This window comes from Pelobates fuscus, chromosome 2, assembly GCF_036172605.1.
Source record: "Pelobates fuscus isolate aPelFus1 chromosome 2, aPelFus1.pri, whole genome shotgun sequence".
Lineage (NCBI taxonomy): Eukaryota > Metazoa > Chordata > Amphibia > Anura > Pelobatidae > Pelobates > Pelobates fuscus.
The window spans coordinates 290,642,949-290,669,320 of record NC_086318.1 but is presented as its reverse complement, the minus strand read 5'-3'; the positions used below and the strand labels follow the sequence as shown (position 1 = coordinate 290,669,320).

Below are 26,372 nucleotides of genomic sequence, written 5' to 3'. Positions count from 1 at the left end.
TCACCTACCCTAGCTATGGCTCACACAGTTTGCATAAAAAAATTTGTTTAATTTTCAATTTTCAGATGTTAACTTTAAAAATTAGATCTCTCTTTACAGGAAGAGTTTAGGAAGGCTGCACAAGTTGCATGCAGGGTGTGGCTAGGGCTGCATAAACTCAGTGATTTAATTCCTAAATGGCAGAGAATTAAGCAGGGGCATGATTAAATTGAAATTGATGCATTAAGCTAGTGTTGTTTTAGTGCCTTTAGTATCCCTTTAATGACTGGACAGCATTTTCCAAACAAGCCTTGCATGTCCTGACTGAAGTTTATAAGAGCTCTAGTTCAAGTAAATTGGTATTGGGTTCTAGTTTGTCTATCTACCCTTCGAATATTAACTGCTATTTTGAGCTTGGACAATTTCTGAAACAAAAAACAAAAATTTGGTTTGCTTTGAAAAATGTGTAATAAATGTGTGTATGTAGTAAAATGACTGGACAGCATTTATATACACACACATTCTTTATTCTTTATTGACTGCATACAGGTTTACAGAGATGGCATATATCAGTGAAAGACAAAGAAATAGTCAGAATAGTCATACAACAAGCAGTTACAACCAGTTACAAGTAATTACAAATTGGTGTAGCTTGTAGATTTACAACATTATAATTTGTCAACCAGGAGTAGGAATCACCCTTGTGGTGTTCTTGGGGAAGGTGAGTGTGTGTGTGTGTGTGTGTGTGTATGTATGTATGTGTATGAATGTATGTGGCATTAACAATATGACTGTTGGATAACACCAAATGGATAACACCAAAAGATTGAATTAAGTGCCAATCAGGTGGTTTTGAAAATAAATTATTTTTACTGTCTCCCTACATTCAGTACACACAAATATCGGTTAATGTTTGAGGAGTATATCTGGCACAATTATTATTATTATTATTTTATTATTTATATAGCGCCAACAAATTCTGTAGCGCTGTACAATGGGTGGACTAACAGACACATAATTGAGATCAGACCACTGGACGTACAGGAACAGAATTAGGCAGAACTGCCTGTGTGGAAAAATGTATATTTTATGCAAACCATAAATTGGGTGAATTTGTAAAGCAAGTTATGTTAATGATAATGAAGAAAAAGTCTGTTTTCTCAATACACGTTAGTAAATATAGTAACTAATTCTGTGCATTTAAGTACTTCTGATTGTATATGCCAGTAGAATCGTCTTCTGGAAATGTTGCTGATAGTAAACAGTACAAGCTCTTGTCAATACCCACAATACCCATGCTTATATTTTAGGTTGCTTTTGAGTAAAATTCAGAATAAAAGAAACAAATTAAATTTGTTATGACTTATAGATTTGACCTTGATTTAATTTTGTGGCATAAACTTTTGAAATCATTTATCTATAAAACTTTGCATATACATTAAAAATAAATTCTGTAGGTAAATCAATTGAAAGATTTTTCTAACAGATTGTGATCATTTGAAAAGCTTTTCCAAAATAATAAAATTGAGGCTTTGGTTGATTGTGCTTTGTCCTATACAATCTAATTCCATTGCATTAGAATGGTTAAGGAATTCCTGGCAGATTCTGAGGTCATATGTTTACATTCTATTTTCCATGAGGAAATAATTTAAATTAGAAATTAAGATTAGCGTTCAAGCTAATCAGGATCAAGCTATTTGTCAGTGACTCCACTTTTTTTATTTTACATTGCCTGATTTGTTATTAATGTATGATTTGTTATTAATTATCATGCAGCACAAATATGCTACTTCATTGCAAACCGAGAGCAAAGCCTTGTATATACTTAGTTAAGTAGCAAGAAAAAAAAAATTAACATGTGTTTGCTGTGATTCTATCCTGTTCTTTATTTCAAAGGAAAAATTAAGCTCTTATCTACTCCCATAGTTAAAAAATTATCTCTTAAATCCATTAAAGCGGACCTGTCATTTTTTTTCTTTTGTGCTGATTCTCAATATCCGGGTGCAGTCTTTGTAATCTCCTCAGTCCATAATGTCTGCAGTTTCTGTTCTGTGGGATTTATTGTACTGATGGATTGTGGGTAAATTTGATTGGCAACTGAAACAGATCCCTGCTTCAAGCTCCTTCCATTGTCAGGTTTTGTCAACCATAAAAGCAAGACAGAAATAGTGTGTAAAAGTATTTAAAATGATCAATATTGCAGGGTGAGTATCATCTAAAAACACACTCATGAAGGGTAACCTTTCTTCCCACACCAAAAATACAACCAAATACAAATATTATAAGTGAATAACTTATGAAGGTAGTGGAATGCTAATGACAATGAAGGAGTCTTACCCTCCCCCCCCCCCCCTCTTCCCCCTTTCCCCTTACAGCAGTGGTGTAACTGGGAAGTCAAAATGCAGCATATGGAAATAAAAACAAAAAATACAACAAAATAATGCAGATTGTAATAACACCAGTAGTAAACTGGTGAAGTATATAGTACATCAACTCACATGAAGGGAACCATAAATTAACAGGTCTGGGTGCCTATAGTGTCGCTTTAACTTATACCATGACATATGATTACAGGATATATTTAAATGTATACATAGCACTTATATTTAATAATAATGTCTGTGCTTCTTTCTAAGGTATATGTGTTTTTTTATCTTATGGCTGAATATTAAAATACAATTACTAGTAGCAGCATAGTAGTAGTGAAAATTAGCAATATACCCAAAATGGGCTATATGGTAAGAAGTTCAAATATGGAACAATGTTTCTGTAAGATACCTGTAAAAGACTATATTATATTGGACAATGTTCTTACATGAAATAACTTAAAAAGTAGGTAAAACCCTCAATAAACCATATTGCTCTAAGATATATAGAGTTTTATTACAGCAATGATTCTGTTAAAAAAAAAAAAGTTTCTGAGCACAAGTAAATTATGTAAGTGTTAAGTAAATCTCTCGAACAACCAACATCATCTAATTGCCAGTGTAGCACTCACATGGGGATAGTGGCTAAGAAAGAAGCATAATATTTAGGTTTATAATTCATAGATAATATTCATTTTTTTACTGTTCATTTCTACTCTTCAGGAATGTAATTGCACCTAAACCCTTACTCACAAACGACCTATTACAAAACTTGTAATATGTCTAATGTGTCTATGTCTGATTCCCTAAACTTTATATGCATGGTTTTGTTTCATGTCTATTCTTTCTTATAAAATCATTGAAGACACGTTCAATTAAAACTATCCTACATCATATTTATTTTATGTTTTTAATGTATGCATTCTTACAGTGAAATCTATTTTAAATGCAGATGATGTCTCGGTACCAGCACTAGAAACACAGCCTCAAGGCGATGAAGAGGGTAAGGATATAATTTTTCTTCATTATACCACTTATTTCAAATGTTTCACTTTTCATGAAATATATAAATGTGTGATAGTCTCACATTTATTCAGGTGAGTCAGGATATGTCCATCTCCATTGCCACACTGTCTCTGGCAAATTGCGTTTTTTAAAAAAACATATTTGATTTTCGGAATATCGAATGTAAACTACCCATCTCTGGTAATAAGTAGTGTATCTGGATTGAGAAAGCAGTTCAACCTTACAAGCAAATTCATAAGAGTAGCATGTTTCCTTTTTACATGTAATGTCTTCTTTATGGAAAACTAAAAAAAAACCTAAAAAAAAAAAAACTAAAAAAAAAAAAAAGGAAGAAAGAAAGAAGATTAGAGTAGAAGAATAACAAAGAAAAATACAATGCAAGAACAATTAAGGAAGGCAAAATGTAATTAACAGATAGTTAATGTGAGTGGAGCTAAACCTAAAAAGAAAATAGGAAAATTAAACAGAAGGGTTTGTAATGAACATACCTGACTTCAATCCAGACTTTAGGTCTTATCAACACAGCATTTTTTAAAACTAAAGCACAGATTGTGATCCAAAAGGATCAGTGATCAGAAACAAACAAGCCAAGGAATGCACAGTTCCAACCATTTGGGTCTCATCAGCATGGTGCTGATTCTAGCCTGGAAGTTCAAGTCGCTATGAGAGTTTAAAGCTAGCTGTCAAAAATATTGTGGTGAGATCAAACACAATAAAACGTTTTACATTGCAAATAGAGAAATTATTGTCGTGTATCACCTACTTATCTCAAGTTGTTTTTTGGAAAGTTCTCTTTGGGCACATAAACTCAAGATATCATGTTTTCACAACTATCCCAGAGTTCCCAGCTTAATATGCTAATTAGCACAGACAGGCAATATGTTTCAGCCTTCACTAAATCTTCACATATTTGCAATGTTGCCACTAGGTTCTTAAAATTATGTCTGCTGAAAAGTATGTATGAAGCCCAAAGACAAAGCTTTATTATTGTCTTTGGTGGTGAGAGCAGGGGTGTATTTGCCGCGAGGCAAACAAGGCATTTGCCTTGGGCGGCATTTTTCAGGGGGCGGCAAAAAAAGCCGCCCCCAAATGCCCATGGCAAATGCCTTGTTAGCCTTGCGGCTAACAAGGCATGCTGGGCGGCCGGCGGGCTGCTGGGAAGTGCGGGTAGGTGGGCGGCCGGCGAGGGAGCACTTCCTCTGAGCGGTCTGCTCAGCTCCCTCGCGCGCCGCAGAGTGAGGCTGGGAGCCGGAATATGATGTCATATTCCGGCTCCGCCTCCCAGCATCACTCTGCGGCGCGCGAGGGAGCTGAGCAGACCGCTCAGAGGAAGTGCTCCCTCGCCGGCCGCCCACCTACCCGCACTTCCCAGCAGCCACTGGACCACCAGGGAGACAGATATCCCCCCCCCCCAGCTTTCCCAAAGGTAAGGAGGCTGGGGGGGTTAAATTAAAAAAAAAAAAAATGTATTAAATATGTGAGTGATTGAGTGTGTTTGTATGTCTGTGTATGTCTGTTAGTGTGTGTGTGTATGTCTGTTAGTGTGTGTGTGTGTGTGTGTGTATGTCTGTAAGTGTATGTCTGTAAGTGTGTGTATGTCTGTTAGTGGGTCTGTGTGTGTGTCTGTTAGTTTGTGTGTGTGTTTGTGTGTGTGTATGTCTGTTAGTGTGTGTATGTCTGTTAGTGTGTCTGTGTGTGTGTCTGTTAGTGTGTGTGTGTATGTCTGTATGTGTGTGTGTGTGTGTATGTCTGTATGTGTGTGTGTGTATGTCTGTATGTGTGTGGGTCTGTGTGTGTGTGTGTTAGTGTGTGTGTATGTCAGTGTGTGTGTCTGTAAGTGTGTGTCTGTTAGACTGTGTGTGTGTCTGTTAGACTGTGTGTGTGTCTGCTAGTGAGTGTGTTTCTGTTACCTAGTGTATGCGTATTTGTCAGTGAATGTGTGTGTGTGTGTGTGTATTTAGAAGGCGGGACGGGGGAAGGGTTCGGTGGGGGTGGCGCGGGTGGGGGGGGGAGGGTTGGGTGAGGGTGGCGTGGGTGGGAGGGGGGCGCCTGAGTTTTGTCCTGCCTAGGGCAGCACAAAACCAGGATACACCACTGGGTGAGAGAGGTGCTTCCCAATGGGGGTTCGTTTATGCAGGCTGTTAGAAAAACAAGGGCCTCCCTTATCTTCTCATGTATAAGAACTGTATGGTAGGACAATGAGCTTAGAACCTGGAGATGGCATATCAGAAAATCTACAGTGACTTGAAATTGGTAATAGCAAGGTTATCACTTATTACTATTACAATAATTTTTATACAAATAATTGATTTTCAACAAATTTTACAATATTAGATTATTAATGTTCTGATATATTTACACTAATAATATTTATGTGATTTTCTTTGGATTTTTTTTAAATTATTATAGATTTTGCATCCAGGTATCCTACATTATGGACAGAACAAGTCAAAAGCAGACAAAATAGAACCCACAGAAATTCAGGTAAGAATTTTCATGTATAAGAAAAATGCAATGTGATATATTTTCACGCATTAGTGATCCTATTTTAATTTTGCTTCCAGAAAAGGATTTCATTTGCAGAAATGAAAGTGTCAAAAAACTGGTTGAAATAAAGTGAAATATATTGCTAGCATCTAACCATTATCCGTGAAATATGTACACCTAACAATTTATTTTAAAAAATGACTGGTTGGGCTGTTTGGACAGAAGCAAAAATTATTTAAATCCTCAATGGTAGAGAATTGAGCAGTGAGACTTCAGAGGCATGATGTGTACACCAAAACTGCTTCATTAAGCTAAAGTCATTTGGGGGGCTATAGTGTCCCTTTAAGCATCTTCTACACAGCTGTTAAACACAGATGTAACTAAATATAACATCAGGAACATGATCCATATCATTTTTGAATTCTTAAAGTCTACCCAGAAAATACAATTTGTAATCTCAACAAAGTTTTCTAAATTCTTCAGGACTGGTTAATTCTAGACTGTAATTATATAACACTAATAGGGTTACTCACTAGTAAAAATCATTGGGAATTAAAGTAAAATTTACTCTAACATCAAAGTAGCCAAACTCAAAACATAGCTGACAGACAGAATATTTCCAGTTTAGCTATTTTGGCCCTAAATTTGAAATTCACTTTAAATCCCAGACAGCTCTCACTTTAGTGAGCAACTCTGAAGAAGTGACACATATTGTAATGTTTAATTTCCATATAAATTATATAACTTGCATTTTTTTTCCACTGTTTATGTTATTTTTTTGTTAATCTAAAATGCTAAAAAGCAAATAATATTAATTTAAATCTTGTTATTTTGTTAAATTCCTGCAAATAATATGTTATACTCGTCTAACATCTTGTGATATAATATGCAAATCTTTAATGCATGCATATTATTCTTTGTAATCTGTTTTTATTTTAAAAAGAACATTCCACTCCCATTTCTGTCTGTGCTCAACTTGCATTTTGACACACTCATTTCTTTAGTGACCGTAGTACTTTAGCTTGTCATATTAATAATGCAATGCTTTTTTTTCCCCTTCCAACTTCAATAACCTATGTTTGAACAACGTTTATTTTAAGTCTTCGTGTGAGGTAATGCTGATAAATATTTGGCATTTCTTTTTGCTATTATCAACCCAAATCAAAAGCAAACTAGAATTAAATAAATCTGCATGGTATCTGATTAACTAAAAACACAAGATGTTCCTTAGTTTTTAGTGTCCCATAAAATATTCCTTGCAATATAGTAATGTTTTACTTCAAAATGAATAAGTTAATGTGCCCCAACAGTGACTTGTGATATATTCCTAATATGGACAAGAATATTTGATAGTGTTATAAAGCTAATTAAAATTAAGCCTTATTTTTGTTATATTTGGAAGGTGACCAGCATGTGACCAGCATCAAGCCCAAACATGATTTGCGTAACTTAACCATAGGGGAAGGGATTGTGATGTCTGCTATATTGGGTCACAAGTAAGGAGTGTAACATATGTATGGATTGGAAACATTGTAACAAATTCATAGATGCCATTATTATTTCTGTGGCAAGTACATAAGAGGAGATAGAACCAAATGTTTCCATTTGGATTGACGTTGGTCTGAAACACAAGGGGGTGGTCACTTATAGTTACTATAGGTATGCCTTATCTCTACCTCTTGGCGAGGCTTGGTAATCCACAGGGTATTTATCCAATGATACTGAGATGTGTATTTGTACTTGCTTGAGGGCAGAATCTAATTCTAAGTGAGTCACTATCTTTCTTACCTCTGGGCAAAAGTTTTACTTTAAAAAAACCTGAGTAAGTAATTAGGACTTCTGTTATTTTATCCCTTTTGTTTTTATCTGTTGTTGGTGTAAATAATTTGTTTATCATCAGTTTTTTGTATGTACTGTGACTATTTTTTCCTATAATAAATATTCCTTTATTAAGTTCTGCCTGTGCCTGGTAAAGAATCACGTTACCTGAAGAGACTAATTAGTGTTTTGCAATTGCTTAAATATTGTGGGTTTTTCTTATTAAGTTACCTGGGGGACCAAGGCACCTCATTTATAAATTGTCTTGGTGGTGGCCGCGTTAATATAGTAATATTTATATTATTTATGCTTAAGTGTGGGTGTTGTTAAGGGGGATTTTATCATTATTTCTGGTCATACATAATAAGACAATGCAACACATAGCTTGGGAGAAACCTGAAAGTAAGGACAGAAAACTGTAGACAAATCTGATTTTGTACACCTAGAAATTGAAAATGTAACCCCCGTCAGGAGAAAATGTAAATGCACCAACGTCGAAATTGCACATGTCGGAAACCTGCCGGAAAGAAACAAGGCACAAAAGCAGAGCGAACTTAGCCAAAAGATGATGAAGAGATAAATCTACATTATCTGTTCAGTCTAGAAGGAAGACAATGGGTTTTGGCAGATAGGAAAGCCCTGCAACAAGAAATGTGCCACTGATATAGCAGAACGCATGACCTTAATGTTGCAGTAGGATATCCCCTGGACAAAAAGATGAGATACGAAATTCAAAACAGTGGCAGTATTACTTTCCAGGCATCAACTACACCATGCTTTCAATGCGAAAAGTAGCATCTCTGACTTACAACAGCTGTAGGCTGCCAATGTTCCGGGTTCCCACCAATTGCAGTCTTCCACCACCTGGCCTCTCTTGAAGAAAAGCATCCACCCGGCAATGCATGCGGGATCGGGGAGTCAACTGAAGAACCGCGGGACCTGACATTAACCAGTTAGGGAAATTTCTCCACCAGCCTTGTAGACATTTTGATCAGTCCATTCTTGGCTTGTACTCATTTTGTTTCCTGTATTTGCACAAATACCACACAGTATATCTTACTGTAAATATGGTGGTAAAATTCCACATAAAGAAAGTAATTGTTAGGTAGCAGACAAGAAAAGTGCATATCTTATCAACCTAAGCTACTACAATTGTGCAGTAAGCTTCATTTCTTCTTTAAGTGGTGTTACAGCCTGACAAATTGAAAAAGATACATTCATAATTCTAACATAAAGCACAGTTATACAAAAAAAGAAATGAATGTGCTATAAATTGCATTTTACAACACACATGTTTGTTAGATTTTGGCAGCACATAGGAATGCAATAAACTTCAAAAAGCATTAGGCTGGAATGGAGGGAATGACACACATGGGGGGCTGGGACAGAGAGAATGACACACATGGAGGGGCTGGGGGGGGTTGAGATGCATGGAGGTGTTAGGAGGAGATGAGACGCATGGAGAGACTGGGGGTATGAGACACATGGAGGTGTTGGGGGTTGACCAACCACAGGGACTTGAAAGAAATTCTCAGGTTTTTTTTCTTCCATACATGTGCGTTTAAAAGTTTCTGGAAACGTTTTAAGAGTGCATTGGGAAGGGCGATGGGCAGCGTCCTAAACAGATATAGTATGACAGGTATTACCATAATTCTAAGTGAAGTAATTCTACCTAGCCAAGAAACGTTGGCCTTGTCCCATGCTTCAACTTGCTTCGAAAGTTTTGATAGAGCCTCTACATGATTCTCCGTGATAATTTGTTTCGGGGAGTGAGCTATTTTGACCCCCAGGTAGGCGATCGAGGTTTTACGCCATTCAAAGGGATATTGGGCTTTAAGGTCATCTAGCGTATTGGAGTAAATTGAAGGGGAGGATTTGTGTTTTGGTGATGTTGTTTTTATAATACGATATTCTACCGTATGCCTTCAAAGTGTTTACAACATAGGGGACTGAGCGTGACGGATCAGTGAGAAATAGCATGATGTCGTCCGCAAAAAGTGTGATCTTTTTTTCCCCTGCTGGTGTAAGAAGGCCAGGGATTGAGGTGTCCTGTTTGATAAGTCTAACCAAGGGTTCTAGACATAGAATGAAGATATGGGGTGATAGGGGGCAGCCCTGTCTAGTTCCATTTTTTATGGAGAAACTACGGGAAGTAAAGCCCGTATTGAAGACCCTAGCAGAGGGTGATGAGTAAAGGGCCTTTATGCTTGTAATGAAATGGCTTGAGAATTGGAACGCTGATAGTGTGTGTTCCATATAAGACCAATTCAGGCGGTCAAAAGCCTTTTCAGCGTCCAAAGCCATGAAGGTACCTTTCTTTTTGTTTTTGAATGCCCACTCTAATAGATCCATACAATATCTTGTATTATCCCCCACTTGTTTACCAGGGACAAAGCCTGCTTGTTCTAAGGAGACTAGATTGGACATCAGGGGTTTCAATCTGTTGGCGATTAGTTTTGCATATAATTTGACGTCTGCATTTAAAAGTGATATTGGTCAAAGGTTGCTACAAATTGTTGGTGATTTGTTTGGTTTGGGCAGGGTTATGATGAACGCCTCCAGCATTTCTCGTGGAAATGATCCAGAATTTTGAACTGTGTTGAATATTTTTGTGAGGTGGGGAATCAATTGTGGTGCCATTTTAATATAATAGTAGTTAGAGAGTCCATCAGGACCTGGAGCTTTATGTTTTGTATATTGTTTTTATATTGTTGTCGCAACTTCCTCTTCCGTGAAGGGCGCGCATAGCAAGTCATTTTGTTGTTGTGTGACCTGTGGTAGATCTACCTGTGATAAACAGTTTTTCATTTCTTCAAGATTAGGCGTATGGGTATCAGTGCATGTTTGTAGATTGTATAAGTCTTCATAGTAATAGGACAGTTCGTCCACAATTTTATTGGGGTTGTAAAGTTTTGAGTTCGATTTGGAAATGATGTAGGGAATTTTCGTCTGAAGGTATTTAGATTTCAATTGGTTGGCTAGTAATTTGCCTGCTTTATTTCCCATGTGGTAATAATTTTGTTGCAACTTTCGTGCATTAATATTGTATTCCTGAGCATTTAATTGGCGAAGTGACTCTTGAGTTTTGGCTATTTGTCTAGATAGGGATTTAGATGGGGCGGACTTGTTGGATTGTTCCAGTACCATCAATGTTTGAGTTAGCTCAGCAAGTGAGTTTTGGAAGCGTTTTTTTATGTTGAGATCCTAACTTTATGAATTCCCCTCTTATGACCGCCTTATGGGCAAGCCACACTGTTTCTGTAGATGTAGAGTTGGTTGTGAAGTAGTTATCTAGTTCAGTAGCTATAGTTTTGAGGTTATTTGGGCAATCTAGAATAGATTCGTTTAGCCTCCATTTACCCCGACCTTTGGCAGGATAAGGGACTCCAATAACGGTTTCTATCGGGGCATGATCAGACCATGTACGTTGTCCTATCGTTTGGCTTATTAAATGGGGTAGTGTAGATTTATCTAACAGACAGAGGTCTATGCGTGTGTATGTAGTGTGAACTTGCGAAAAATAAGTGTAATCTCTAGCTGCTGGATATAAGTTCCTCCAAGAATCATACAGGTCAGCAGAGTGAAGCAGGTGAGAAAACATTGTACCCACGTGTATAGATGCCTTGCTAGGAGGTTTGTTTTGGATGCGTTGCGTGTCCATCTGTGGATCTAACGTGCAATTAAAGTCGCCACAGATTATTAAATGGCCTTGTTTGAGACGAGATATTTTGTTGACGGCTTTCTTTATAAACGAGTATTGGGCTGTGTTCGGTGCATATAGGGAGGCTAGTGTTAATTGAATACCGTTCAGGTCTCCTACCAGTATAAGCAACCTGCCAGCTGGATCTGAGTATTGTTTGTGCAGTGTAAAAACCCAATCTGAGTGGAAAAGTATAGCTACCCCTTTAGATTTATTGGGTGCCTGCGCATGGTAACCGACAGGGTAATTTTTTGAGTAAAGTTTAGGTGAATTCGCTTTTTGAAAGTGAGTTTCTTGCAAACACACTATCGCTGCTTTTGAAGCATGCATTTCCTTCAGTACTTGATGCCTTTTGTTAGGACTATTCAGGCCCTTGACATTAATAGACAGAACTTTCATAGTATTTTGCGTCATAGCGATGTTTCAAGAGTAATTCTATTAGTATGGCCACCACAAACGCAGGAGAGGCTTCCTACCATAATGTATACAGTCTGCAAACTTATCCAAAACACTCTTTTGATAAAGTCTGATACCTGCCTTAAGAACTCTGATCTGAAGGTCAAGAGTTCATGGGTGGATGGGAAAAGGGGATGAAAAATCGGGGAAAACAACAAACTAAAGTATGTACAGCAATCTCCACCGGGAAGGAGATGAAAAACGGCCATATAGAGAACACTCAGAGGTGAACTCAAGAGGTGGCCTTGAGCGGTGGGGAAATGTGGAGCTCCTATCATCCTGATAGAATGTAACTCAAGTAACTTTAAATGGTGTGGGATGCACCTATTCAAGAAATGAGCAAAAACGATATATACAATTCAGCAACATACAATCCGCGGTTAGCAGTATTGTGTACAGTATCGTTATAATAATAAGATAGTTAATGGCTGCTAAAAGCCCATGTTATCGCCTGCGGGCAACATTATTAGCATGTCAGCGGCAACAGTGGTGCAATTTAGCTATCCCTTGTCAACATTACATGCCCCAAAAGGGGGGTAAGAGGGAGGGAACACGATCGTCTGGGACTGTTTGTCTTGGGTAAACAGCGATTTGTGGGCTGACTCTTAGCGCACTAAAGAGCTGTGACAAGTAGTAAACCTCAAGAAACCCTTTACTATATAAATGAAAGATAAAAGGTAAAAGGTAAAAAGTAAAAGTAAAAGTCCCACGTGACTGTAATGAGTCGTTAATATTAGCCCGATTGTATATGGCATCGTTTAACAGGTGGTAAACTCAAGTACAAAGTGGCAAACATACGGTTAAGCTGAAAGGGGGAATCATACTGTATAAAGTCAGGTGGCTGCTAGGTAAACTAAAGATAGATCTACAGTCATCAAAAGGAAGCCAGGGGGGCTACAGTTAAGTTGAAAGTGGCAAATAAATTCGAGGGCTAACTAACCCATTCGTGTTCTTAGGTAATTGAAAGGTGGCTTAATACCTAATGACCCCGTGTGCGAGTCATGGCATATGAGGGCATGCGAAATGATTAAGTAATTTTTTGAGTAAAGTTTAGGTGAATTCGCTTTTTGAAAGTGAGTTTCTTGCAAACACACTATCGCTGCTTTTGAAGCATGCATTTCCTTCAGTACTTGACGCCTTTTGTTAGGACTATTCATAAATGAAAGATAAAAGGTAAAAGGTAAAAAGTAAAAGTAAAAGTCCCACGTGACTGTAATGAGTCGTTAATATTAGCCCGATTGTATATGGCTAACTAACCCATTCGTGTTCTTAGGTAATTGAAAGGTGGCTTAATACCTAATGACCCCGTGTGCGAGTCATGGCATATGAGGGCATGCGAAATGATTAAGTAACCTACTATACATTTCAAGTAAACAATAAGATATCATACCCATACTGCTTATTAGTTCACGATACGGAGGATAATAATAGTTAAATTCTTTGTGGAGTGCACTCTCGCCATATGCCAGTCCGCAAGAATTTTCTTCGGGGAGGCATCTCCAGATTCCTTGCGACCGTCTCCTGTATTACGCCATAATCCCCATTCTGAGATGGCCTTCATACCGTCATTCGGGTCAGTGTTGATTCGGGTTGAACCTTGTCTCCACACAATTAATTTCGTCGGATATCCCCACTTGTAGTTCACATTGTTGTTCCGCAGTGTTTTGGTGATGGTGACGAATTCCCTGCGCTTTGCCATAGTGGCAGCTGACAGGTCTGCAAATAAAGCAATTTTGGAGTGTGGATCAGGAAGAGATGGTAATTTCCGTGCTGCTGACAATAAAGCCTCCTTATGAGCATAATAGTGGAATTTTACTATTACGTCTCTAGGTACTTCTGAGGATAGCGTGGATGGGCGTGGAAGTCTGTGCATACGGTCATAAGCCCAGGCTGAGTCCGGTAGTGTAGGGACTAAGGCCTTGCATATGGAAAGTACGAATGAAGGGATGGCATCTTGTGAGACGTCATCAGGAATTCCTCTGAATCTGATGTTTTGTCTTCTCGTTCTATCCTCCAAGTCTGCCAATTTTAGTTTTAGGGCCTCATTATCATCCGATAGGGATTGGAGTTTATCCACAACTTCATTATGTGCGTTGCAAAGATCGCCCGTCTTATTTTCAAGATGGCTCGTCCGGTCACCCAGACTCGCTATTTCCCTGCGCAATTCACTATCTATGCGGTGAAAGTCTGCTTTAATCGTCACTCTTAACTCTTGGAGCATCTTGTGGAGGCTCTTCTCCGTGATTGGGGAGTCAGAGTACTTTGAGGAAGTCGAGTCTTGATCCGAGATGCCGTCCGACATGGTCTCTGTCTCTTCGCCGCCATCTTGGTTCGGTATTTGGCGGTCTTTTTTCTTCGATTTAGTCAAATCTTGGGTCTTAGGCTGCTTACAGGGTGACATCTTGCTATGGCTTGTTTGCCCCACAGTTAGGTGTCGGTAAATTAAATGAGTTACCGCTTGAAGTGGCTTGATTGTAGCTAATCAGGATGAGAAAGCACCGGAGCTCTTAGTCCATGCGACTGAACGCACCGGGAAGCCAGACACGCCCCCCAAAATGATCACTTTTTATATCAGTGGTGTGCAGAAAACAGACTCTAGGTAATGTTGAACAATTTTTTTTTATAAAATAGTAGCAATTTAAATCATGTTCTATTATGATTGAATGGGCTAGAGCAACATAATGCCATTTCACACTAAAGTATGAATTGTCAGGAATTCAGGATGAATGTTAAACCCTTAACGACCGCAGACATACTAGGTACGTCCGAAAAAAAAGTTTGTTAAGATCCGCGGCAAAAATGACCTATGTACTTACCTGGACAGGCGATCCCAGTCAGGTGAGATTGCCCGAGACCCCAGCAGTCCCCCTGCAGAAGCTCTGGCCCTCCAGGGCCACAGGAGTCTATGGAGCTGCCAGCAGGGGGACTGTCTGAGCTGTCAGGCAGTCCCTCAGGCAGCTAAAAGTGAAATATAAATAAATAAAATAATGAAATAAATATATATTATATCTGTTTAAGATATTATAAAATAATTAAAGCATTTTATAATATATTATACATATATAATGCATATAAATGATTTCATTATACGTGTACTTTGAGATATATACACATATATCTCAAAATACACTTATAATGTAATTATATATGTATAAAATATTATAAAATGCTTTAATTATTTTATAATATATTATACATATATAGGAAATAAAAGTGTGTGTGTGTATATATACATACACACACGTATTATATACATATATATATAATATATGTATGTATATATATATATATATATATATATATATATATTATTAATATTATTAGTATTGCCATTTATATAGCGCCAACAGATTCCGTATCGCTTTACAATATTATGAGAGGGGGGATTTAACTATAAATAGGACAATTACAAGAAAATTTACAGGAACAATAGGTTGAAGAGGACCCTGCTCAAACGAGCTTACGATCTCTCTCTCTCTCTCTCTCTCTCTCTCTCTCTCTCTCTCTCTCTCCAATAAACAATACACAAGATCCAGCGCACTCTCGTATCTACTAAACAGCAACTTCAATGTTGACAGATTTTATTAGTTTTTAAAAGTTTTTTTAAAAACACCTAATCTAGGCAAAAAAAAAATAATGGGGATTTAGTTACATTATATGATCATACATTGCATAAGCCTGCCACAACGTCAATGTACCCCATCTTTGGCAGGTCCTACTCTCACAGTCTAATGTCTGCTCTTATGAGATTAACCCACTTACTTGGGAAAAAAATTCCATCTGAGGCTCTCTGCAGTACAAGATTAAATAGGGACCTGAGATGAGGCACCTGTGACAGGGAGGGGTGCAAAACCAAGGAGTTGGCTAGACTCCCAAATATATATATATGGAACATGGGGGGTGGTTGCACTCACCTGAACATGCTTAAATGGGGTGCTGCTGGGGACCATATTATACAATAAACAATACACAAGATCCAGCGCACTCTCCTATCTACTAAACAGCAACTTCAATGTTGACAGATTTTATTAGTTTTTAAAAGGTTTTGTTTAAAAACACCTTATCTAGGCAAAAAATAATGGGGATTTAGTTACATTATATGATCATACATTGCATAAGCCTGCCACAACGTCAATGTACCCCATCTTTGGCAGGTCCTACTCTCACAGTCTAATATATATTAGATTGGATTAGCCATATTAGTCCAGTAGACAAGATGCCAAATTAGTATTGCAGTATGCAATGATGCCTTTTTTATTGGACTAACACAATATTTCAAAGACAAGCTTTGGAGAGTTTTCCTCTCTTCTTCAGGTTTGAAGCAATACTGATCAATCTGATACAGTTTAACACTTAAAACAACTGATGTTAGAGAAGGGGAGGAAGGGGATGAGTGAGGTGTCATAAATAGTAGAAGATGTGTCTGAAAGTGAAGGGTGCAGGTTGGCTGAGAAAAGCCAGAAAAGGTAAATAAACAGAGAAGAGTCAATAGGTTAGTTAAAAAAAACCACAAAAAAAAACAAACAGCGGAGCAGGACATGCAAGTAAATAGCTGCATATATGTATGTATATAAATTGGTCCAATAAAGGTGAAGCGAGAATATAAAAAAAATCACTATATAAGACATTAAGATGTGTGTTTATATAAAGTTTTGGTAGTGTATGAGAAAGCCAGAATCTACATTAAAGGAACACTATAGTCACCTAAATTACTTTAGCTAAATAAAGCAGTTATAGTGTATAGATCATTCCCCTGCAATTTCACTGCTCAATTCACTGTCATTTAGGAGTTAAATCACTTTGTTTCTGTTTATGCAGCCCTAGCCACACCTCCCCTGGCTATGAATGACAGAGCCTTCATGAAAAAAAAACTGGTTTCACTTTCAAACAGAGGTAATTTACCTTAAATAATTGTATCTTAATCTCTAAATTGAACTTTAATCACATACAGGAGGCTCTTGCAGGGTCTAGCAAGCTATTAACATAGCAGGGGATAAGAAAATCTTAATTAAACAGAACTTGCAATAAAGAAAGTCTAAATAGGGCTCTCTTTACAGGAAGTGTTTATGGAAGGCTGTGCAAGTCACATGCAGGGAGGTGTGACTAGGGTTCATAAACAAAGGGATTTAACTCCTAAATGGCAGAGGATTGAGCAGTGAGGCTGTAGGGTCATGTTCTATACACCAAAACTGCTTTATTAGGCTAAAGTTGTTCAGGTGACTATAGTGTCCCTTTAAGTCCTTCATTTCTGGTGTTGAAATGTGTGATCATTTTTATCTCAAATGTCTTGTTCATTAACCCCTTAATGACCAAACTTCTGGAATAAAAGGGAATTATGACGTGTCAGACATGTCATGTGTCCTTAAGGGGTTAAAGTCTTTGAAATTCCCTTTAAGAACTTTAATCCTGAGGTTTTGGATGGAGTGACCAGTCTGGGTGAAGTGATGACCAACAGTGGTATGATATCCATTTTCCTTGTGGTTCTTGATTGAGTTTCTGTGTAGATTCATTCTGAGATGCAGCTTAAGGCCAGTTTATCCAATGTAGCAACCTTTGTCACACACTGTACACTGTATCATGTACACCACATTTGCAAATGTGCACGAATATGATCCCTTAATGCTGTATGATTTGTTATTGTGTTTGGCTGTGTTATTGCCACATATATGTTGACACAGTTTGCAGAGGGATTTGTTGCATCATACAGTGCCATTCTGTGTGAGCTCCTGTTCTGTGGTCAATTTGCTGCGGACCAATCTCTGTCTCAGGTTGGGCGGTTGTTTGAATGCCAGTATGGGGGGTTTAAGGAAATATTTATTTGAATGTGGAGTCCTCTAAAATTGATGGTTGTAGTTCTTTAATAATCTTATGTACTCCTTGTAGAGTTGGGTTGTATGTAACTACTAGAGGGATTGTTGTTTTGTGTTTGTTTTGTTTTGTTTTCCTTTTCTTTGTATTGTAGGAGCCTTTCCCATGGTGTTTTTAGGGCATATTTTTATTTTATTTTTAGAAATTGTCCTTTCCTTGTAGCCCTTTTTGTACTTTTGTACTTATAGCCCTATGTTAACATGTTAACATTGGGTATTTCTAAACTCAGGACAAAATATAGAAACTATTTAGCATAGGTGTTTTGGGCAGTTGTAGATGCGTAACAGATTTTGGGAGTCAATGTTGGGAAAAGTGTTGTTTTTTTATTTTTTTCATCATAATTTATAAAAAAAAAGTATAGTAAATTATATGATATGATAAAAAATAATGGTGTCTTTAGAAAGACCATTTAATGGCAAGAAAAACTGTATATATGTGTGGCTACAGTAAATGGGTAAGAGTAAAATTACAGCTAAACACAGCAGAAATTTAAAACCAGCCCTGGTCCTTAACGGTAAGAAAATTGAAAAACGGTCTGGTCACTGAGGGGTTAAGCGTTAAACCAAAATGGTCCAAAATGAAAAGCTCTCCAAGCTTAAAATTTTAAATTCTGTCACGGACATACATAGGGATTAAAGAAATCTTATCTCTTTATTTTGACTGGTAAAATATATAATAAATTCATTTTAGAAAATTTCCTGTCAATTTTCTGTGTACATCCATAAACCACTCAAACATTGGTGCATTAACCCCTTAAGGACACATGACATGTGTGACATGTCATGATTCCCTTTTATTCCAGAAGTTTGGTCCTTAAGGGGTTAAAGGGACACTCCAGGCACCCATACCACTCTGCCCATTGGAGTGGTCTGGGTGCCAACTCCCACTACCCTTAAAACTGCAAGTGTAATTATTGCAGTTTTTTATAAACTACAATAATTACCTTGCAGGGTTAACTCCATCTCTAGTGGCTGTCCAGTAGATTCTGTGCTAGAGCATCGCTGGACGTCCTCACGCTGTGTGAGGACCTCCAGCGTCGCTCGATTCCTCATAGGAAAGCATTGAAAAGCATTTTCAATGCTTTCCTATGGGGAGCTCTAATGCTAGGCTGTGCGGCCCCCCAAAGAAATGCCACCCCACACCATTACTGACCCACTGCCAAACCGGTCATGTTGGAGGATGTTGCAGGCAGCAGACTGTTCTCCACGGCATCTCCAGACTCAGTCATGTCTGTCACATGTGCTCAGTGTGAACCTGCTTTTATCTGTGAAGAGCACAGGGCGCCAGTGGCGAATTTGCCAATCTTGGTGTTCTCTGGCAAATGCCAAACGTCCTGCACGGTGTTGGGCTGTCACTCCTCATGGAGTCTGTTTCTGACCATTTGAGCAGACACATGCACATTTGTGGCCTGCTGAAGGTCATTTTGCAGGGCTCTGGCAGTGCTCCTCCTGTTCCTCCTTGCACAAAGGCGGAGGTAGCGGTCCTGCTGCTGGGTTGTTGCCCTGCTACGGCCTCCTCCACGTCTCCTGATGTACTGGCCTGTCTCCTGGTAGCGCCTCCATGCTCTGGACACTACGCTGACAGACACAGCAAACCTTCTTGCCACAGCTCGCATTGATGTGTCATCCTGGATGAGCTGCACTACCTGAGTCACTTGTGTGGGTTGTAGACTCCGTCTCATGCTACCACTAGAGTGAAAGCACCGTCAGCATTCAAAAGTGACCAAAACATCAGCCAGGAAGCATAGAAACTGAGAAGTGGTCTGTGGTCACGACCTGCAGAACCACTCCTTTATTGCTAATTGCCTATAATTTCCACCTGTTGTCTATCCCATTTGCACAACAGCATGTGAAATTGATTGTCACTCAGTGTTGCTTCCTAAGTGGACAGTTTGATTTCACAGAAGTGTGATTGACTTGGAGTTACATTGTGTTGTTTAAGTGATCCCTTTATTTTTTTGAGCAGTGTATATATCTTAAAATTTCAAGTCCTACACTGCTAGCCAGGTACGCAGATCCACTTTGCCTGTGAGCAGTTGGTCATTGCAATGTTTTCATTGTTCACTTAGACCAGACTTATGAAATGCTGATTTACCAGGATAATGGAAGCCACTTTGTAATCTGATATATTATACTTGAAATTTCCTGATACAAAATGCAGTGCCCCTTTCCTCATTTTCATAGAAAAAAAATCACATATAAATTTATATTGGAATTATCACGTGGCATGTCTGTTTTTTGATTGCTTTTAAGATTGAATGAAAATTAATCACTACTGTTCTGTTAACCTATTAATAACAATTTCTCTGAAGACTTTAAAAACTAAACTTGTAAGAAGGGAAATCTCTTATGTTGTTACCCACACAACTACTCTTGATATGAATAAAGACATGCTCTTGCTAAAAAAAAAAAAAAAAGAGAGAAAGAATGCTATCAATTGTGATAACAATAGCAAAACAAAACAGTCATGTGTTAATGGGCTGGACTACATAGCAGCAGCCGTGTAAACTTTAACAATAAAATTGCCTTACTAGGTGACTGGATGCCTGTAATTCTGTTTCCTGTGATGCTGGCTGTCTGGAAAAGTTAAATATTTAGAAACTGTGTTATTTGAGACGTTCTGCCAAAATCAACTCTTTGATTTCTTTTTTTGTGCTTGTTACAGAAGCCTTTGAAATTAAGCATATGATATGGTATTATGCATAGAAGAAGGAGAGAATGAAATGTCATTGAAAATTACATTTGTATTAAGTATTTTTAAAATGTATTAGAAGGCTAAAGCTTAGTAATCACAGCCATAAAATAATTAAGTATACTGTCTGATTTTAAAAAGTACAACAGACATAAAATTATTTTACTTACAAGAATTACTAAATATTATTATATATATTTGTCTTTTTATTATTATTATTATTATTATTATTATTATTATTATATTCATATAGTGCCAACAAATTCCGTAGCGCTTTACAATGGGTGGATTAACAAACATGTAATTGTAACCAGATAAGTTTGACACACAGGAACAGGTTGATGGCCTGCTCAATGAGCTTACATGCTAGATGGAGTGGGGCAAAGTGACACAAAAGGTAAGAGAAGTATTAGGGAAGTAGATTGGTAGAATAGTATTCACTTAAGACTTGAAATTTTATTGCATTCTCTATTGTACTACAGAAGTAAATCGTAGCGATTTTGCACGTTTGGTGTATATATTGACTAGTGCAGTGTAAATCTCTATAAGGATTCAGACTACAGTGAGGATTTATTTCTGTAAACTCTCATTCTAACACATCAACTGTTCAGGTTTTCTAAATGTTGTGAGTTAGAACAGATTAATAAACCCGTTAAGTATTAAGGTGTGAGGATGATTACAGAGCAGTTAATGTCTTCCTGAAGCTCAAGCTGTAGAGTTACGTTTTTTTTTTCTTCTCTAAACTGTTGTTACAAATTATAACTCAACAGCTTTTAAAAATGACCTAATTATAATAACGAACCTTGAAGTCAACCAATGCCTCTAGTAATAAAGCTGCAAAATTTAATTATTTATCATCATTCTAGAAATGTAGTTTCAAAATGAGCCCATATATATATATACAATATTTAGATACATTTATAGCAATATGTACATTGCTGCTATTTTGCAGAAAGCTGATGTGGTTGCTTCGCTTAGCTACTGTTTTGTTCTAAATATATTCAAAATAATTGAAACCAGAAAAAGATAGTTTGAACATACTAACATTGTTTCTAGTGCCAAATACCATCTTGAATGGCCATAATCACTGTTAAGATGACTCATTGAGGATAAAAATCTGATCCTAATTTCCTCATCTTATGCAAACACAACCCATAGAAACTGGGATAACATATGGTAAATCTTGCCCCATACTGGAAGTTCTGTTTGTAAATTAACTTATCTAGAGCATACAACTTTCTGGACTGCTTGTTAACCTCTTCACTCTCAATAAAGTGTAAACACAGGAAGCAGTTGTGCATACGTACCACAAATCCCTGTGTACATCCAAATGACCTTTTTAATAACTTGCAATTAAAAGAAAATGATATTGCATCGTAGTGTAATATTATTAATATGAAACTCTTTTAAAAATGTTTTTACTGTCCTTTAAACAAATACCAACAACTATATTGTCATTTCTCTAATAAATAATGTGCCATTTATGTATGCTAACATGACAATTACATTAACATAGTGTTTTCCAAAACACAAAGAAATAGTTTATGGTGACTAATTGTTTCCAAAGGCCAGCTTGACATAGTACAAGTTTAGTCTGTCTATTCTCTTTTCTGGGATGGCAGATAATTTCTAACAATATGCATTGTGTTGGCCAATTCTTACTTTGAAATATTGTATTGTGATTTCATCCTATTCCATCCTGGGGTTTACTAGCAACTAATTAAATTTCTATCACTAACTAAAGTTACTGTTGATTACTCAGCTTGACTGCATTGCTAATATGAAAGTCTCCAAGGTAATTCTGCTCATTAAAGCCGTGCATAGCCATTGTCATGCCTTGTAACCTCCAAGGTTTTTATTCTAGCTTCAGGGGAATAAGATAATTTTTGCAATGCCCTGTAAAATTATCTTTGGTCTATATGTGATTGATAAACTGTGAGCCTACTAATTGCACTAATCTTTCTACAGTCTTCTAGTCCATATAGTTGGCTGTATATAAATGCTCAACTCGTTGATATGTTCATTTGATTAGTTTTCTTGACTTTTGATATTTGAGTATGAATGCTTCAATAATTGGCAAGTCACAGATTTTTGTAACAGGATGAGAATAGATCAATAATTTCATTGCTCCTAGGGTAAGCTCGTTGTGAAAATTCTTAGGTATGACTGCATGAAAAAAATGTGTGTGTTAGCCAGCAGAATATTTTGAGTATATGATTTATTTACGAAGTTTTTTTTACCAGAAAGAGACATAGTAACTATATAAGCAGTCTCTCTATACATCGTGTCACCTTATTATGATCAAAGCCCCTTTAAATTAAGTAAGCATAGTGGTGAGTCTGTTTATTTCTACAGTTAGTAGCAGTGCTACAAGTAGAAGATCCAATTACAGGGCAGGAGTGGTTTATAAAGCAGTTGACATTATACCTAATCACCACATCACAAAGCTGTGGACTGCTCTAGTTTCACTTCCTCCCTTGACGATTTGGAAGTGGTTTGGAGAGTGTGACTTAAATACCTATGTAACTTATAGTGCCTTATAATTGTTGATGATCAAGCCATATATAATATACAGGTGTTGGTGAGTTAGGGCGATTTCTAACAGGCTACATAGGTTTTAAAGAACAATAGTGTTAAGAGTACAACCATGTATTCTTAACAATAAAGTGTCCTCACACCTAAAGTGTCCTCTCTGTGTAAGGGTTTGAAATTACTCTACAATAGCGCTCCACCTCTTTAGTCAATCCAATGTTTCTCTATAGCGCTAGGATTTGTTAAGTATTAAGTAAGCTACTGTTATGCCAAGTAGCTGAGGTATTTGATGGTATTAGATGCACATGATAGTACTGAAACAAAGGGGAAGGTAAATGGGGCTTTATGGGCTATCTTGCATAGCATTGGTTTTTCATGCAAAGTAAAAGTTATTTCATGCATGATGTTTGGAGGCAGGGCCAGATTAAGGCTCCAATGGGCCTGGTACTAACCATTATGATGTACCTAATTACAGAATCTTATTGACACATACAATATTTGAGGTATAACTGTTTTAGTGGGTTTTTTTTGTCTGGTGCAGTTGCTGCCTTAACAGTTGCATTTAAAAGAATACACATACCCTATGCTAATCTCTCATTTTCATCTCTCAATCAAATCCATATCTCCCCAACATCAGCATCCTGTGAAACAGTATGTCGGTGAGTGGGGTAAACAAAGGTGGGCGAGTGATGTGAACAATTTCACTGACACCTCCCAAAGGGGTGGATATGCCCAGAAAAGGCACAGTTCTAACTGTATTTTTGGACAGCAGCCTGACGTGAATACATTCCAGGCTGCCTGCCAATGCCGCAGCCCATCCAACTAAGAATGCAGTTTGCCAATAGTTCTGTTTTAGCACCCTCAGCTTGGTGTGAATGCTTCTAATAATGTGCTTACTATATGTTTTCAGGTGATAGTCCCTGGTGTCCTTTAGTACACACCTGTCCACTCCTCTTCTTAATTTTTTAATGGCAGGCTCCTGGTAAGCAGTCTGGGACCGAATCCCTCTTAAGTTCCCATGCTTAATTTCCTATGCACAAAGCAAGAGCATTTGAGGAGTAGTGTCTGTTTCTGTGTGTCCAACTTGTCTGGTTACAACTACATGTTTGTTCGTCCACCCACTGTAAAGCGCTGCAGAATTTGTTAGTGCTATATAAATAATAACATAATAATAACAATAATAATAATAATAATAATAATAATAATAATAATTGTATGTGGGAATACCAGGTTATATATGATTAGCTAGAAATGAGATTCATGACTTAGTCCTTGTGCCACTTACATACCATAAGAAGTTGTTGTTAATAGGTATTTCACTGAAGATACACGCTAAACGTTAGATATGCTAAACTGTACAACCACAGTTTTTTCTCCTTTTCTGTTTGCGTAGGTAACAAAACAGAACAAAAAAAAAATTAGAACAAAAACAATACAACTATGTCACATCACACCGTATAATAAGTAGATATGCTTGGATAGGGGTCATTGGTTAATAATGTGTGAATAGGTTAGACAGAGTGGCCATCAATATGGTAAAGTATTAACTTTATATGTCGTCCGGTTCAACTTTGGGAAGTGGTGGACTGGACATGTATCTTAACAAAAATACAAATAATAACCAAAATAACTGCCTCACCGCCAACCTTCCAATTCAACCTTGTATGCTTCAATTTTTAGCTACATGTGTTGTTTAACGAGCTGTTATTTGTAAAGGATCTTGACCGGCCACCACTTCTGCTGTGTACTCTAGGGCATTCCTCACTTTTTAAAGGAGTCATCCAAAGTAAGGAGATACGATCTCCAGGTCAGGATAAATTTCCTGGCAACTATTTCTTTGTTGGTTAGTGTCGCCAACCAATCCATTTTGAAAATAAATTTGAGTTTAGTTAAAAATAATTGTAGCATGGGAGCGTTCAGCTGGTTCCAGACCTGCAGAATGGCCTTGCGTCCAATAGCTGCTACTATGAGGAGGAATCGTTTATTAGTTAGGGGTTGACCAGGAAAGGTCCCAAGAGCAAGAACTCTGGGGTCAATGGTAGTGTGGGCATATTCTCATTCATAAGGTATGTTTTCACCTCACTCCAAAACGATTGTCTGTGTGCCCCCCCACAGACAGTGATATAAGTCGGCTCTTGGGTGTGCGCATTTGAAATAGGTCGCTGAGTACTTCCTAGCCATTAGATGTAGTCTGTGTGGGGAATAATAGGCATCGTGTAGGGTCTTTAGAAAAATGTCTCTGTAAGAGACGATAAGCAGGATGTGGCATTGGGCTTGGTGCGCCCTCAGGATATCTGTAGGAGTTATGTCAGGGAAGTGGGTTTTCCATGTTCACCTGCCTGTTTGAGGACCAGTTCAGTCTGTAGTGTATTGTATGAACATGTAGAGTTTAGATGTGAAAAAAGTGGCTTGTGTCGAGGCGCGCAGCATGGCGTCTAATGGGTTCTCCAAATTCGCTTCTGTGAAAGTTTGAGTGATAGAGTAGTAGTAGTGCCGCACCTGGAGGTATGCAAACCATGGGGTTGGAATGCCCGAGAATCACTCCTGTATCTCTGTCAGCATTAAAAACCTTTGACTTGCGTGGTCTACTAAGTAGCGGAGAGCTGTAACACCCCGGTCTGCCCACAATGGGAAGGGATAGTTGGTGCCCGGGGCAAAGTTAGTGTTGCGATTGAGAGGCACGTGCAAGGATTTTAAAGGATGAGCTCCTATCTTAGATTGAGCTTGTTTCCAGGCCATGATTGGGGTTTGTACAAGCGGGTTCATGCGGATTTTATTTGGGAGGAGGTGGTGTGGCCTGTGCAGAAGAGCCAGCAGTGAGTCTGTCTCTGCCAGGAAAAACTCCAGCAGCAACTCTGAGAACCTATGCTGGGATTGGATCCAATCCAGGTCATGTCTAAGTTGCGCTGCTAGGCTATATTCCTTAGCATTTGGCAAGTTTAGTCCCCCTTGAGTGGTGTACTGGTATAGTTTTGTAAGTCTATGGCGTGGTTTGGATCTCTGCCATAAAAATCATCTAAGCTTCTAATTCAGTAGAGTATCATCGAAAGTAGCAAGGGGAGGACTTGAAGTGGATATAGTAGTTTGGGAAAGCTAATTCATATGTAGGATAAGGATAAGTTATGCCAATAGTCAAGCTCTGAGAAAATGTTAGCCAAGATGGGAGGTATGTTCAGTTCGTATAGCAGGGAGATCTTTTTAAGAATTTTGATTTCCAGGTATTTAAGTGCCTGTGATTCTCATTTTTGAAGGAGATTCCACCTGGTATTGGTGTGGAATGGTATTTTGAGACCTGTCATGGCGTGGAATGAGTCTAGCAGGCCAATTAAGGGAGACAGAGAGTTCTGAGGATCAGTGGTGAAGAGGTCATCAGCAAAGGCTGAGACTTTCAAGGTGATGTTGCCCATTGGAATTCCCCTGAAACCCTGTGGGGTTTCTATGGTTCATAG

General features: G+C 37.9%; 1 protein-coding gene across 1 annotated transcript in view; it reads left to right on the top strand.

Annotated features, from left to right (window-relative positions):
* Window positions 1-26,372, top strand: part of SMOC2 (SPARC related modular calcium binding 2) — a 219,435-nt gene that overhangs the window by 122,074 nt on the left and 70,989 nt on the right. Inside the window, exons 6-7 of the mRNA XM_063443436.1 lie at window positions 3,298-3,348; window positions 5,781-5,855. Of these exons, the coding sequence (XP_063299506.1) occupies window positions 3,298-3,348; window positions 5,781-5,855 (126 nt within the window). The remainder of the gene's footprint in view (window positions 1-3,297; window positions 3,349-5,780; window positions 5,856-26,372) is intronic.